This window comes from Pseudopipra pipra, chromosome 6 (assembly GCF_036250125.1).
Source record: "Pseudopipra pipra isolate bDixPip1 chromosome 6, bDixPip1.hap1, whole genome shotgun sequence".
Taxonomy (NCBI): domain Eukaryota; kingdom Metazoa; phylum Chordata; class Aves; order Passeriformes; family Pipridae; genus Pseudopipra; species Pseudopipra pipra.
In genome coordinates, this window is record NC_087554.1 from 5,994,311 (window position 1) to 6,009,949 (window position 15,639).

Here is a 15,639-nt window from a genome sequence, read left to right on the forward strand (position 1 = left end):
TGGAGGGTGCTTTTCTGCCTGTCTGCTGGCAGTTTCCATCTAAACTTAATTTTAGAACCAATATAATGGCTTGTTCTATGTTTACTTTGTGTTTCATACACCTCCTCAGTCATGGCCAATTAGTTATTATGGAGAGAGTGTAATGTTGTCTTTCAAACTCCCAAGACTAAACCAGGCGGTTGAAGAATGCCGTGGGAAAATGATGTGGGTTATCCAATGAACCTGCGGGAACAGCTGAGGAACACGGAATGAGCTGGCCCTCCGTGGGTGAGTCCTCCCTCTCCCAGTGGGTAATGGGGAGGAGTGGCAGCTCTGGGGAGAGCAGAGTGCCGTTGCTCAGAGCTGAGACAGCACTTCTGGCAGGGCTTTGGCATGAGCGTGGCAGCCAAGGCGAAGTGTGTGATCCTCAGCCTGTAGTTGCCTTCAGTCACTACAGGAAATTGGCTCTGGAATATGGATGAGGTTATTTTATGATTACATACAAATCATTTAGTGATGACATGAACCCCTTGATGAGATGATCCTACAACGAGATACCCCGTAAAGCAATTAACTTCTCAGCAGATGCGTTTCTGGAGGGGGGGAAGAACCTGTCTAATAGAAAGGTTGCTTGTGGCTGGCTTGATTTTTAAATTTATCTTTTGCAGGAATGCAGAGAGGAGTCAGAATCAAAAGCTCGATTCTTCTTGCAATTGCACTTGTCTTATTTTACTGGGTAAATTAACTTTGGGGTTGAGAGGAGCATGACACAGGAAAGACAAAGACTGCATATATTTTATGAAGAATATATGTTTGGAAGCTGTAAACTCACTGTGCTTCAGGTTCTGCTGTTACTGCCAGCTGTGAAGACCTGTGTGCTACAGGGACAAGGACTGGCCCATCCCTTTTATAGAGCAGGCAGATGTAATAAAAGCAAAATTTCAGCACTGCCAGTTCTCACTCAACAAATGCCTTGTGACAAACCCCAAAAGCAATCTTAGATTTTTTTTTTTATTAATTTATTTTTTCATGACAAATTGGAGATGATATAAGCCATGTAACCATGGTTTTACCTCTTTGGTGTGGTGGACTTTTATTTTGGGGTTAATTTTGCCGCAAGACCTTAAGTATCAGTGCTTCTTTGTGCCATTACTCTGATGCACATTTTTACCCTTTTGCTTTCTGATGCAAGATAGGCCTATTTGTTTACTACTTGTTTTGCAGATATTTTAATATAATTTTTAAATCTCATATGTATCTTGCTCTAAGGGCTTCTTGCTTAATTTGTGGGAGAGGAGCTTTTCTTTTTATATCTTGAAAAAATTCATTGCATTAATTTCTTCCTCTTATTTCTAGAATCTGCTTTTAATTGCTGAGAATTGGTTTGCTATTTGGCATCTTGGATGTACTCTGAACATTTGGTTCATCTGAGATGGGCTTTTGGTATGATGTTTGGTGTGGTAACAAATGAGTGTGCTGTACTTTTAGTTTTCTTGTTAACAGATTGCTTTATTCAGTGTTCTGGTCTAGAACCTGAGCTTCAAAGCTGGGTGAGGTTAAAGGTGGTCTTTTAATGACCCTGTGAGTTTTAGATTGTCCTCATTTATAATTGTGTTTGACTGTAGTGGATACTTGTGTGCATGATAAAAACCCTACAGCTATGTGTTTTATGCTCTAGGAGTCAGACAGTGATACTTACTCACAAGTGGTAAAAAGATGCCAAAGTAACTTTGGAGAGTCAGAAATTTGTTTGAAAAGTGGTATTAGATCCATGTAGCTCTCAACTCTATGTTGAGATGTTTGAAGGTAAGTACCTAAATTCACATTAATCCATAGGAGATGTGCACATTGATTTTTATAAGAAAAGTATGTGTGTGTGTAGATGACATTTACCTCAGCAGTTCAGAGGAAGAATTCTTTTGACCTAGACACCATCTTAAGCTCTGCTGAATATGGTAAAAGTTATCACCTCCATCAAAACCAGCAACAAGTACATTTCTTTTGTGCTTCTGCCACCTGTAGATTACATACAAGTTTTATTGCAATGCCAAGACCAGGAACCACGTGCTATTCAGCTCAGATTTACCACTTCAAAATGGATTTTTTTCCAGACAAATATTTTTAATATTTTTTTAATAGAAACATTATTAAAAGAAAAAGGTTTCTATTGTGTTTTGGTGCTGTTAGGCAACTAAACACCACACAGCTGCTGCCCCTACAGTGGGATAGAGTAGAGGATCAGAAGGATGAAAGGGGGGTTTGGGGAAAGGGAGTTGAGATAGACAGTTTAACACGTAAAGCAAAGCAAAATAAGGAATTAATTCACATCTCCCATCAGCTGGCAGGTGTTTAGCTGTTTCCTGGAAAAACAAGGCTTTGTCTCATATAGTGATTATTTCGGAAGACAAATGCCACAACTCCAAATGTCCCCATTCCCTTTCTCCTTTCACCCAACTTGTATTGCTAAGCGTGATGTCACATGGAATGGGATATTCAGTTGGGGTCTGCTGTCCTGGCTGTGTCCCCTCTCAGCTCCTTGTGTACCCCCAGCCCACTCACTGGTGGGGTGGTGTGTGGAGCAGAAAAGGCCTTGACACTGTGTAAGCCCCTCTCAGCATTAGCTGAAACTTGGATTTGTTATCCACGAATCCAAAATATAGCACCATACCAGCTGCTGTGAAGAAAATTAACTCTGTCCTAGCCAAAAGCAGTGCAGTTGCCAAAGCTGAACAACACAATAAACATTTGGGTATCAAACTACCTGTCTTGATCTTAAAAGGTCCCACTCTGGATCCATCACAGGTAAGACACAGTTGACCTCATAGTTTGCCATAATACTTTTTTGCTGCAACTCTTGAAAAATCTTAAGCAAACAGCCAAATTTCTGTTTCTGCTTAGAGTCTGACTCAACCTATTTTTTTTTTTTTTTTTCCACTTTCAGAAGTGCTTTTTTTTAATGAAGATGGGTAAACACTGCAGCCTTGTAGACAGGCTGTTAGCCTAGGGCTTAGACACTCTTAAGACTGTTATTGTCAGGAACCGTTTGTGTCTGTTTTGTCATTTGCAGAGTAAAGGTCGTAATATTGACCTTGTTTGTGAAGTTTTGGAATCTACCTCGGGATCTCCAGCTGAAAGACACTACACAGGCATAGTACTCTGAGAAAGAAGGATTTCTGCCCTTCACTGTTGTCATTCAGTGGGTCCTGTCTTTACTTTGAATCGATAATGGTGATTGGTTTTAGTTTAGCGCTCAAGAAGTACTGCTAAAATTCATTGATAACCTTGTAGGAAACTGAAAAACCTACTGTGTTTTGTGAGGAAAGCCCCACACAGGCAGATAATATCTCTGTGAATTTACCTTTATTCCATTTATATGTGGAGAATAAACCCTCAAACCTGACAGTGAAATGTGCTCTTCTAACCATCTTTACTTGCATTTGTTTAATTTCCTCCTGTGTGTTGTAGGGTCTCTAAAGTTAGTTTGAATTTCTTCTGAATGAAAAAAAGAGATTTTTTTTATCAGTTATATTAGATAAATTTTTATTTTTATATTTTTATTTTTTATTTTTATTTTTAAATTTAAATTTGTAGTTGAATTAATCAAAGTGAAAAATAGAGTACATTAACTTAATCTCTGTGATTGTACAGGAAAATCAATGGAATCATTTGGCTGACAGAGCTTGAAGAGAACTGAGCATGCACTCCCGAGTCTTTTACCTAACATCTACTATTACTGGACACCTCCTATTTTTTCTTCTCCCAGAGCTGAACAATAACTTTTGATTAAATAGTTGGCGGTTACTATGTATATTCAAAGATTAATAAGAAAAGGTTTCCTTCAAACCCCAAGATTTTAATCTAAATTGCTTTCCTCTGTTAAGGGATTGTGAACTCCTAAACTATGACAGAGGAGATAGCACAAAAAAATCAAAATTTCCCTCAATTTATTTTTATGAAACCAAACACTGGAAACTGAATGAATAATTCAGTTAAAGTTGCTCCAGAACTGAATGCATGTCAAATAATGCATCCTATCTGTAAATACTATCAAGAAAATCCAATCACATTGGTATTGACACATTTTCAGAGGGAAGCATATAGAAAATGGGTTGAAAGAGAAGTATGTAAAGATATCCTAATATTTATTTTTAAAATCAGTTCTTAATCCTTCTGGAAGAATAGATATAAATACAAATGCCAATATTGTATCCTAAGGCTCAGGACTGATATAATCAGTTTCTTTATGGAGCTGAGATTCAGAAAACATGTTGGACAAACTCTTTGAAGCAGCTGGTTATTTTTATACAATGGGCTGTGTTAGGAGGCCTTTCATTTGAAATTTTAGGTTCACTGAGTTTTTGAAGGTTCACCCAGAGATTAGCAATGGTCAAAGGTGGGCAACACCTCTGCAAATTAGATTAGGAGAAAGACTGATGCAAAACACGGGGGAACATCTTTCTCTCCTCTGACTTTCAGGCGTTGACAGTGCTATTTCAAAGACTGCCATGAACAGAACTTCTCCATACCCATCACTGTATTTAAAGGATCTGAAGATCCAGATGGATGTGTACAGGGTAATGAATGGTTGCAAGTTTCGAGGATCAGGCTTTGAATTGCAAAAATCTGTTTTGATGATTCACCCTGGTGTCAGGAAGGGCTCCTGTGCAGCTGTTGGAGCGGCCATCAGAGAGTGATTCATTTACTGTAAGATGAATCACACCCTAGAAACACTTAGGTCTCCTCATTAAATGAGTCTAGAGAACTAGCTCCACTGTAAGCATAAACTTTTGAGACATTTAAAACTGGGCGTGATGAACTCAACACCTGTTCTCTACATGGAAATTTATAGCTTCAACAGAGTACCTATGGCAGCCATATCAGGAAAAAAAAGCCTGTTCTTGCATTAATAGAGACCAGGGACTGAGAAAGGAAGTTCTTGCCATGCCTCAGCCACAAGGATATTTGGGCTGCAGCTATTAGTTTCTGAAGTGTACTGCTAATAAACTAATGCTGAGGAAACTGCCCTCTCTGACCATCCAGCAGCCGTTCTGGCAGTCACACCCACACCACCCGGGCTGCGACCGGCGCCCCTTCACGGTGGGCAGCTCCAGTGAGCTGATGGGTGCCCTGCCTGACTCCCTGCACACACCACACTCACGCAGTCAGACCAGGTTTCCCTACCAGATTGACCCCAGGTTTCCCACAGCAGGGTCACAGAAGTCCAGATCCTTCAAATACTTTAATCTTGGTGCAAAAACTAAATAAGAAAATAGCAGCTCAAGCTGGGTGCCTTCGAGGAGGGACCCCAAGCAAAGGAAACCCTGGGCTTTTATACTTTCACAAGTCTAAATCTCTCTGGTTCAAGCCTGATTAATGCAGTTTAGGGCTGTGTGTGTGTTCACAGATTTCACAGAATATTCTGAGTTGGAAAGGACCCATGAGGATCATTGAGTCCAACTCTTAAATGATTGGCCTGTCCAGGGGTCAAAACCACAACCTTGGTGTTATTAGCACCATGCTCTAACCAAGTGAGCTAATTTCGGGGTTTTCCTATCTAGCCTACAAATTGGAGAAGGCATGTTCCTATTTTAGTAACCCATTCATATTTTAGACCTGAAAGAATTTGAAAACGTCATGATTTGGTGTGCTACTTTGTAGTGACTGTTGAATTGCACTCTATTTTATTGTTCAGAATTTTAGGCAGTTGCACCTCCTGATCAGTCTGTGTTGGCTGATGTACTCTAATGTGAGCAGACATAAAGTTTATTTTCATGTTCTGCTAAATATTTCAGTAATTTTGAAAATGCTTCTGGCATGGCCAATACTGTCTGTGTGAAGTAGAGCTGCATCTCCACAAAAGTGGAAATACTCTCCCAGTGTTAACTTCTGGTTTTAAAAGTTATGTGTAAGAAATCATCTTCACTGCAAGAGACAATTCTATGTCATGCTTTTTCCAGAGGGAGTGTGACCCACAGTGTAAGGCAGCTAAATCTCAGTCATGCTTGGTCTAATGGCTCAGACCTTGGGCAAAGACTCCATCTTTGTGATCTTGGTTAATCAGTCTTTCTGTGTTTCAGTTTGCACATGTGTAAAATGAGGATATTTCCCTATTTTACCATTGTGTATTATATACATATACATTAAACTGTTGTATATTTACACATTATAAAGATCTAAATATAATTCATATTGAATATGCAGAAGGGAACTGTCTCCTTGTCCAACAGAGCTTGATTTCTAGACAACTTGTTCTTCTGTGCAGAGAAGGATGTGTGTATATGTATTAGCATGCAAATATTTTAGATGTGCCTCCTTTCAGGAATCCACTGATTATTTTATAGATTTTCTATTTTCTGCATATTGTCTTCATTATGGCAGAGACGCCTGTTCGGATTGAGTCCTTGAGAAAGGTGTTCCCGAGGATTGCATAAGAATATTTAATAAAGTGTGCAGATAGGGTAGAGATATGGATACAAAACACAAGAATATCATGGGTATTTGTCTACTAACAGATGTTTTTCTCACTACATTTTGGTAAAAGGATGAGAGGTTAGTGAATGTATTCTGAGCATGAACATTTCAAGACAGTAGGATTGGTTCATTGTTATTACTCCAGTTTTATGGTTTAGCTTCTTTGAAATATATCAGCATAAAGTAGGGGCAAATCAAGCTTTCTCTTGGGAAGTGAATGCAGCAATCATAAATCTGAAAGTCTGAAGTATGTAGTAGAGCTTCCATTAACCTGGAGACCTGGGTCTCCTCATGTTGGAGGGGCTATTCAGTCTGCAGTAGTTTTAGTGACCACAGTTCCCTGGAGTCCTCTTTCTGAGCATTCCTTTTCTTGTGAAGTGTATTGCACATTTCTCTGTGTCGGTATCAAAGCCAAATGTATTGAAAACTGTTCTCCAAGGAGCTCTAGACCAGCACTTCATAAACTGGAAGTGTATAATTTAGCCATTCATATGCCAAATACAAAGTATTGGTCAAGCGGGTGTAAAGCCAGAGAAGGTGACACACCTCAGCCCAGAAAGCCAAGCAAGGGAAAGTAAGTGATGTGGAAGCTTAATGTAGCTGTAAAAAAGAGGATTCTTTTGGTTCTATTCAGCAAAAATATTTTTTCAGCCTGAAAACTACTTTCCTTCCAAAGAAAACCAATACCGGAAGGGAAGCAGAGCAAGGGTTTTCCCACTTCACAAGCAATAATTATAAGTGAACCTCACCTTTAAGTAGTAACTTTTCTAATTGCACTTTGAAATATGTTACAGAATGTTCATGCTTTATGGGTTTGTCTAAGTGTGGAAACCCCCGGAAAAACCACTTGAATGACCACTAATATTTGATAGATTTGCAATGTACATGCATGAGTAGTGCTAACTTATGGGTGAAACCCTATTCCCAATTACTAATGCACATGCCATTGTAATTATTTTGTATTGACAGGCTGTTTTCAATACCCAGGAAGTCCTTCTCTTCCTCAAAAACCTGTTCTAGGAATAAAGCACCGCTTACCATGTTTCTGTGATTTAAACCAGAGCTTGGCAGGCAGGAGATGGGTCCAGTTCCTGGCTCTGCTCCAACTGTGCCTGTCAGCTCTGCTGGCTATCAGCTGCTTTTGTGTGTAGCTGGTGAAGCCCTGTTTGCTGAGGTTTGAAAAAGTTTCATCCATGTAGTTCTAGTATTATTTTGTTTAGCTGTTTTACAGCTCTTTAGCGTCTTCCAGTCTTACTGGAATTTTAATTCTTTTTCATTGAAGAAACAGTATATGGTAAACCATGTTCCTTGTGAGTTTTTGTTTATTTATTTTCTTTGGTTTTGATTTGTATTTTTTTGGGTGATGTGCTTTATGACCTTTTCATTTCCCAGTCGTATAGAGGGGCTGATAGGATTAGCAATAAGCTGTGTGTATGCTTGCTGGGGCTTTTTTTTTTTTTTTTTGCTAGTGTTTAACAGTGTACAGTAATAAAGTAAGTTCACATTGTTTGCAAAACAGATACTGGCAACCAAAACATGTTTTGACATAGGAAGATAATCAAGAACTGATTTACATCTCATACCTTCTCTTGAATCCTGAGCCTGTTACTCCATGGGCAGATCTTATGAGAAGAAAACAAACCAGTCTTTCAGACATATGTGGAATAAGGCACAAACCAAGCATTAATTAATCCCTTAATTTAAGGTAAATACCTGCTTCAGAAATGGAATTCAAATTAGGGTAGAACAGTAGAGGAATATGGGGAATCCTGAGCTTTTGTGTCCTGTGAATGGCACTTTCTTAAGAGCCTCTGGAAAGAAGGTTGATAGAGCCCTTTCCACATAGGTTGAAAGACTGTTAAAAAATCAGAAAAGACAAGATAAGCTGCTTCAGTCTCTGATTTGTTTTCCTTACTTGCTATTGTTGAACTGTCATATAACAATGTCAGTTAGCTTTTGATTTTTTTTTTAATATGCAATTGCACAGAGATACTGTAGAGTATCTTCATCAACTTTAACTAGGTCAGGTGAATAAAAGTCAAATATTCTTCAATAAGTAGTGTTGTTGAACCTGGTCAGCACTGGGATTTTATCTGTTAGCAGAAACTGTGTTCTTTCATGAATATTGACTAGTCTTTAGGAGATGAGAAATTTCCCATTTCATTATTAACCAAAATCCTGAATAAAGTTGTGTTATATATGCAAAGATAAATTCCTAATATGAAAGTGGAATTCAGTGCACGTGCTCTCAAGGAGCATATCAGTTTTTGGTTCCTCGTTCAGAATTTTGCAGCAGTTTTGCATCTCAGTAGATTTTGCATGAGGTATGGCAGAAGGGATCTATTTACACTTTAAAATATTGATAGAGATGGTACATGCAAAATTCCTATAATAAACTTGAGCAATAAAATTATGAGTATTAGAAGAAGTCTTCTGAGTCCTGTATTTGCATTCTTAAGCTGTAATTTTCATATAACTATTTTGTTTTAGGTTTAAGATTTTCCTTGTTTGTTCTCTTTTAAAAAATAGTATATTTGCTTTTAGTTTTATAGATTGCTTCCATTTGGTTTTGACAAACGGTTTACTGCTTTTCTTGATAAGCAAAAGTGGGTGGAATGTATGACTCTTTGACATAAAGAACTTTATCAACCTTTCTGGAAGTTCTTTAATACTGGGATGTTATTCTAGGCCTCTGCAAATATGTGAATTTTCCAATAATGTGGTATGGTGGGTTTGACCCCGGCTGGACACCAAGTGCCCATTGCAGCTGTTTTATCACTCCCCTCCTCAACTGGACAGGGGAGAAAAAAGTGTAATGAGAGGCTTGTGGAGCGAGATAAGGGCAGGGAGAGATCAGTCACAGGCAAAAACGACTTGGGGAGATTAGTTGCATTTCTTACCAATTAAATTAGAATAGAGTAATGAGAAATAGAATATCTACCATTCACTGCCGCAGTCCGAAGGGATCTTGCTCCTTCACATTTCACCCCTCTCTTCTTCCTGTACTTGTCTTCATTCCTGATTTTTCTCTACCTCCTCCCCTCAAATGACACAGGGGGATGGGGAATGTGACTGCAGGGGCACAGCTGCCTCCCCATGGTCTTTACCACAGGCTGCAGCCCCTCCTCCCCCTCCTTCTACACTGTCATGGGTATCTCATGTGCTCTCACTCCTCTTTCTGGATGCAATTTGCTCTTGTGCAGTAACTTTTCCTCCTTCTCAAATATGTTATCCCAGAGGCGTTACCACCATTCCTGATGGGCTCGGCCTTGGCCAGTGGCAGGTCCATCCTGGAGCCAGCTGACTTTGACTCTGTTGGACATGAGGAAAGCTTCTGGCAGCTTCTCACAGAAGCCACCCCTGCTAACAGAACCTTGCAATGCAAACCAATACTCGTGGCAACTTCCAGTATGAAAAATGAATGATTACACTGGTGAACCTGTGCTAGAAACACTCGGAGTGGAATTGGGAAGATGACTGTGCAATGAGTTGGGTTGATTGTGTTTTTCTTTGGTGTTTGTTTTTCATGTTTGTTTTAAAGCCGTAGCTTTAAAGAAAACTAATTTCAACACAGATAATTTCACCTCTTTAAGCTGAAGGTCTTGATGTGTTCAGAGTCTTTTCTATTGGCTGTCACGCTGGTGTGATTACACAGCAAAACATACTCCCTGCGAGCTGGATAGTAATGGAAATAGATTTCGTCATCCTCTCAATAATCCTGATTAAGCATGCTGGTTTTGTTATGGAGCAGTGAGTTCATGGCTCCCTCCGATGTGACATGGCAATATGAGAATCCAAGGTCAGTAACTCTGGCCTTGAATTTTTCATGTTCTGAAATGATGATATCATTGTAGTGGTCTGTGTTCCTGGAAGAGTTGTTATGGAAACTTCATTGCAGCTTTTCTAAAAATAAACAAACAAACCCCCAAGCAAAAGCTTTTTCAAACTCCAAATACTTCGTTGATTTAAAAATTCTGTCTTACAACAGTTTTTTGCGAATTAATTTCCAAAATTTGGTATGCAGAGTGCTGCAGTCGTGCAAGTTTATGCAGTACATAAAGGTTGCTTATGGAGCTCGTATTACTTGCTGCTATTGTTGGATACCATGCATATATAAAGAGGTCCCATCCTGTGCCAGACCTGTGCTGGTGACAGATACCAGCTGGATGGGCAGTGGTGGCACCACACGTGAGTGCCCAGGCTGAGTGAATTCTATGAGGAGAGAAAGGTCCATGTGCAAGGATGAATAACACAAATCCAGAAGAAAAGGAAGCCATGGGAGTAGTGTAGTAGTGTGGAATAAAGTTCCTTTGTGAAGTCCATTCTGAATTCTAACCAGCCTGAAATTCCCAAAAGGTTGTTGGATCTGGTTGGATCTTCTGTATGATTGTATGTTTTCTCCAGGGTGGATGGTTGAGTTTGAAGGACATCCCTAGACTAGAATGGTCCTATTTTATTATTTTCCCTACTATGGTGGGTGCTTTTAAAGTTCTAATATACCTTCTTCATCACTATCAATGATATGTATTGTGTTTAATATTAGGGTTTAATGTTGGGTTTTTTTTTTTTGATTCTCCTTTCCATCTTTTATTGTTAACTGATTCTGAAAGTTTTCAGAGGAAAAAGAAAATTAAATGGCAAAATTCAAAATAATGGCAATGTATTCCCTCTACAGGATTTATGAACGTGTCATTGATCCCCCAGAAACGAATTTGACACCTGAAAGCAGTTTATGGCTCGGACAGAGAAACAGGAAACATGGTTTCTTTAAGGTAAGCAGTTATGAAATGACATGTGAAGAAGAAAAGTAATAGTCAAGAAGATACTTCCACTTAGTTATCTCACACTCATGAAATATGAACTGTAGAAACAGCGGACAGTTGGTAAACAGCTTGTTTACAAAGTAAAAGTTTCTGATGTTTATTCCAGTTTCGGATTAGAAGCCACAGTACAAGTGTTTATGTGTGAAAGGAGTCTACAGTGCAGCAATAGGCCAATCTGCCTATCCTCAATCTGGACATGGATTTGTTGCCAAGGTGATTTACCACCCACTCGGTTTCCCTTTGAAGCTGTCAGTTCCTAAGACAATTTTACAAGTTGCCTTTTTCTGAGGACCTCTCCTCAAAGTCCCCAGATTTTAACAAGCTAGGATAATTATTTTATGCTAAAATTATTTCAGCATAGCAACTAACAATTTTAATTGTGAGACAGAGGTAAAAGCTAACTTTTAAGTTAAATGATGGTCCGAGAGTTGCTCTGAACCTGGACTACATTTCATCCTCCAGCAGCTGAGCTGTCACTGGGAAGTGGAATTGATAGCATTATTTTATTCTACAGCTGTTGGTTTTTTACCTCAGCTGCTTCCCACTATTCCACAGATGGTAAACATATGTTTATAGCTACATGGGGAAAGGAAGAAGTTATATTGGAGTCGCCTATCTGAAATTCTTATTTTATGCAGGGAGTCAGAGCCTCAGAACTCTGGAATATTATATATTTGCAAATTAATATTTCTACGTGTTAACACTTTGGAAACAGCAGGGTAGCTAATGATATGCTAATGAACTGACAATTTTTATTGATCATAATGAAAGCCGACAAGTGCCTTACTTTGCTTTATGCATGCCTGAATATTTTACCAACTTTCTTCAGGGCAGAAATATAATTGGTTGTGGTTTTTTTTAATCCTGCTTGCGAGTTTCAAAAGTCTTAATTTTTTTACTTTACTCATTGCAAAAACTTGGGATTTTGCCAGTTTGTAAAGAGTACACATCTCTTTCCATATATTTACATGCTCAGCAGGACCTCCCTTTCTTTTTCAGAGCAATTTGTTTCGCTGTTTTAGCATATAAAAAAATTGATATATTTTCCTTAATGTGTAAACAGAGATCTGCAGGGAAATAAGAGCGTTAAAAAAGAATTAGCATTTTTGTGTGTGTGCTGGAACCATGAAACTGTGTGTAAGAAAAAGCACTGGATGCTGTTCTGAGTATCATCTTCAACATTCCAAAAGTTTTCTTTCTTTCTTTAATGATAGTTAATTAATTGTCATTTCTCTTCATAAATGAGTAGCATTAAGGCACATTTTGGTCATAATCTCACGCCTATATTAGACTGTAATTCTTCAGTATATCGGAAGAGGCAGGAGGGATATGATATTCCTAAGTCACTGTGACCAGCTGGTGCAATTTTTCATATTTATGCTTTTGTTCCACATCCTTATTTACAGTGATTATTCCACAAGTAGTCCTGCTGTGCCTGTGGCCTTGCTGGGGACTGAAGTGCTCTATGGTGTAATCAAGGGAATTGAAGTCTCACCCCTTGCTACTGGTATCTATTACTGGTTGTAACTTATCTGCTACGACCAAGCACTTGGAGTTCAGACAAGACAGTGTGGTTGTAGCACAGCAGTGGTGGGAACAAATGTGGAGCTGACTTAAGATAGCATTGTTTGTTTGGTTTGAAGGCAATCTCATGAGTTACTTCCGCTGAAAACTACGTGCTGACACTTCAGGTTTGTTTGTGTGGCTCTGTCCTGGTTCTGGCCAGGACAGGGTTAATTTTTGCAGTAGCCAGGAGGGAGCATGGCCAGGATATGGAGGTTATTTTGTACCACCTCACATCATTGACAGGGGTGGGGGAAAGGGACTCCTTGAGGAGAAGGGCTTCCTTCTGGTTGAAGGAACGTGGTGGAAGGAGCCTTCCAGTGTTGTCTATTATCGTGAATGTTTGTCCATGTGAATAATTTCTTATACCCTTTGCTATCAAAATTGTTGCTGTTACTGCTCATTTTCTTATCTCATTGCTGTTCCCAGTAAATTTTTCTGGTCTCAACTCATGATCTTCACTTTCTGTGCCTTCAGTTCTCAACTCCATCCTGCTGCAGTGGGAACGGGGAGAGAAAGGGGGATCTGTGGTTTGGGAGAATCTCAGTGGGGGCACTGAATTGGGGAGTACCATTCACAACAGCCTTAATTTATCCACCCCTTATTCTATACCATTTATGTCATGGCCAGATCCTACACCTTCCAACTACATATACATATATATGAATATATATATATACACATATATATGTACACAAGCTCAGGTCTCATTTCCGTAGTCAACGGCCATCCCTCTAAGATGTCTGTTGAGTTCATTTAGTCCATGACTGTGGGTTCTACCCATCCTAGATGTCTTCCAGGGCAGGAGGGCTGGTGTGCTGTTGGCTGGTTGCCAGCTGCATCAGCAGCTCACGACTGGTGTCTCTGGAGTGATCCACACTCATTGTCCATGGTAGTTATGGAATTCAGTGGAAGTGTCATTCAGCAACAACCTCCATGTCCTAGCCATGAACCCCTCCTGGCTACTGCAAAAATTAACCCTGTCCTGGTCGGAACCAGGACAGTGTCCCAAACACAAGATTTGTTTTAGGGCTAGAGAATACTATTATAATCAGATTAGGAAACCCAAGTAGATGCAACTGAAAGAAAAAAGAGTGTTGCCACACATCCAGGGAACTCTCTCTCTGGAATGGATCTGATTGCTGTCAGGATCAGAATTATCTGCAAAATTTTGTTTTATTGCTGGGGAGAACCCTTCTCCCTAGGGGTCCCTCCACAGAGCTACTGCAAAAATGAGCTTATTAATGCATTGCTGACAGGGTGATTCATGTAGAAAGACAGTAATTTTCATAACTGCTAGAGCAGGCTCTATTGATCCTGCATATTGTGTCTGGGGATTGTATACTAGGTGCTTGAGAAGCATATTGGTAATTTTACTGCACACCATCATATGTATATCTCATATATATATATATATATATATATATAATCTCATATGACTATAATAATTTTGGACTCAGAGTTGTATGGACCGAGGTGCAGACTAAATACCGTGCTGAGGGCAGCTGTACAGGTTCCTGGCAAGGGGCATGTCTGCACTGTGTGGAGCAGCACAGTGCTCATCGAGTGGAAATCTGATGGTGTTGGCATGGCTTTGCTTAGGCACATGAGTTTCAGGCATTTCTGCTGGTGTTCCATGCAGAGCCTTTCCCCAGCCCTGGCCGATGCAACGGGCACAGCTGTGTGGCTCCCATTATCTCTGTGGGAGAAGGAGGTTTTAAAGAGGGTGAAAGGCAATGGGGGAAATGAAAATGCAGAAGTGGAGAGCTCATGGAATATATGAGCCTTTTCACAGAATGTGAGAGGAGGGTTCTATTTAATAGAGACAGGAGAAGTGCCATAATCTGGACTGTTATATTACATTCTCATAGGATGGGCTTGATACTTAATGCTGCAGACCTGAATTTCATCCTGTAGCGGGTAATCTGCCTGCACAGATGAAGGCTCTTCATGCCAGCGAGTCCTGATGCTGAACTGAAGCTTTGTTTGTCATTAACCAAATGTTTTTAATGATAGTATAAAGGTGATGCCTGCTTGGGAGGGAAAAACTAGAAAGATTTTGGCTGCTGACATCTCCCTGTCAAGGCCAAATCCAAGCTCTCAGTAACCTAGATTTAATGCTCAAGCAGGAATAATCTGAGTTTGTTCATGTTTGTTACAATAATTATGGCTGTAATAAGTGTTTGCCTATAATGAAGTCTTTCTATTAAAAAAATACATCATCAAAATTTCTGCCATTTCAAAGTTCTCTTCTATACTTGATCATATTAATTCTGTTCATGTGGTTATAGACTTTTAAAAGGCATCTACGTTAGTGAACTGAAGTTCATATTCATATGTTTTTCTATGGTAATATGCTTTTACGTGGCCAGAAATTGAGACAAATAAAGTAGTTGTGTTTCCTCTTCAGGCTGTATTTAAATGCAAATCTATCCAAAAGACAATTGAGCAGTGTGACTCTCATGCAACAAACATATTTGAAGCTTAAGATGCACTTAAAAAAAAAAAAGGCTGAAGAAAATACCTTATCACTTCTCTCTGGATGGTGCCTTGTTAGCTGAGTGATATGGTCTGGTGAAACTTTGTAATCTCATTTTGTCTTGGTTGAGTTTTTCACTGGAGAGGCTTAAGAGTTGAAATATATTTTATGCCTCACCTTTTAATTTCTCACTGATGACTGCTGACAGAAAGTATGGAAAGTGGCTTTCAGGATGTTCCATTTCCAGTTTCAGTATTACTTCTCATTGCTTATGGTTTCATTATTCTCATAGATGAAAAGGTTAATAAATGTATATATTTATGC

At 39.3% G+C, this 15,639-nt stretch overlaps 1 protein-coding gene across 5 annotated transcripts in view; it reads left to right on the forward strand.

The window, feature by feature from the left end:
* Positions 1 to 15,639, forward strand: part of NELL1 (neural EGFL like 1) — a 282,121-nt gene that overhangs the window by 50,026 nt on the left and 216,456 nt on the right. For all 5 annotated transcript variants that reach the window (XM_064657177.1, XM_064657179.1, XM_064657178.1 and 2 more), the window contains exon 5: positions 11,126 to 11,222. In XM_064657177.1, coding sequence (XP_064513247.1) covers positions 11,126 to 11,222 — 97 coding nt within the window. The remainder of the gene's footprint in view (positions 1 to 11,125; positions 11,223 to 15,639) is intronic.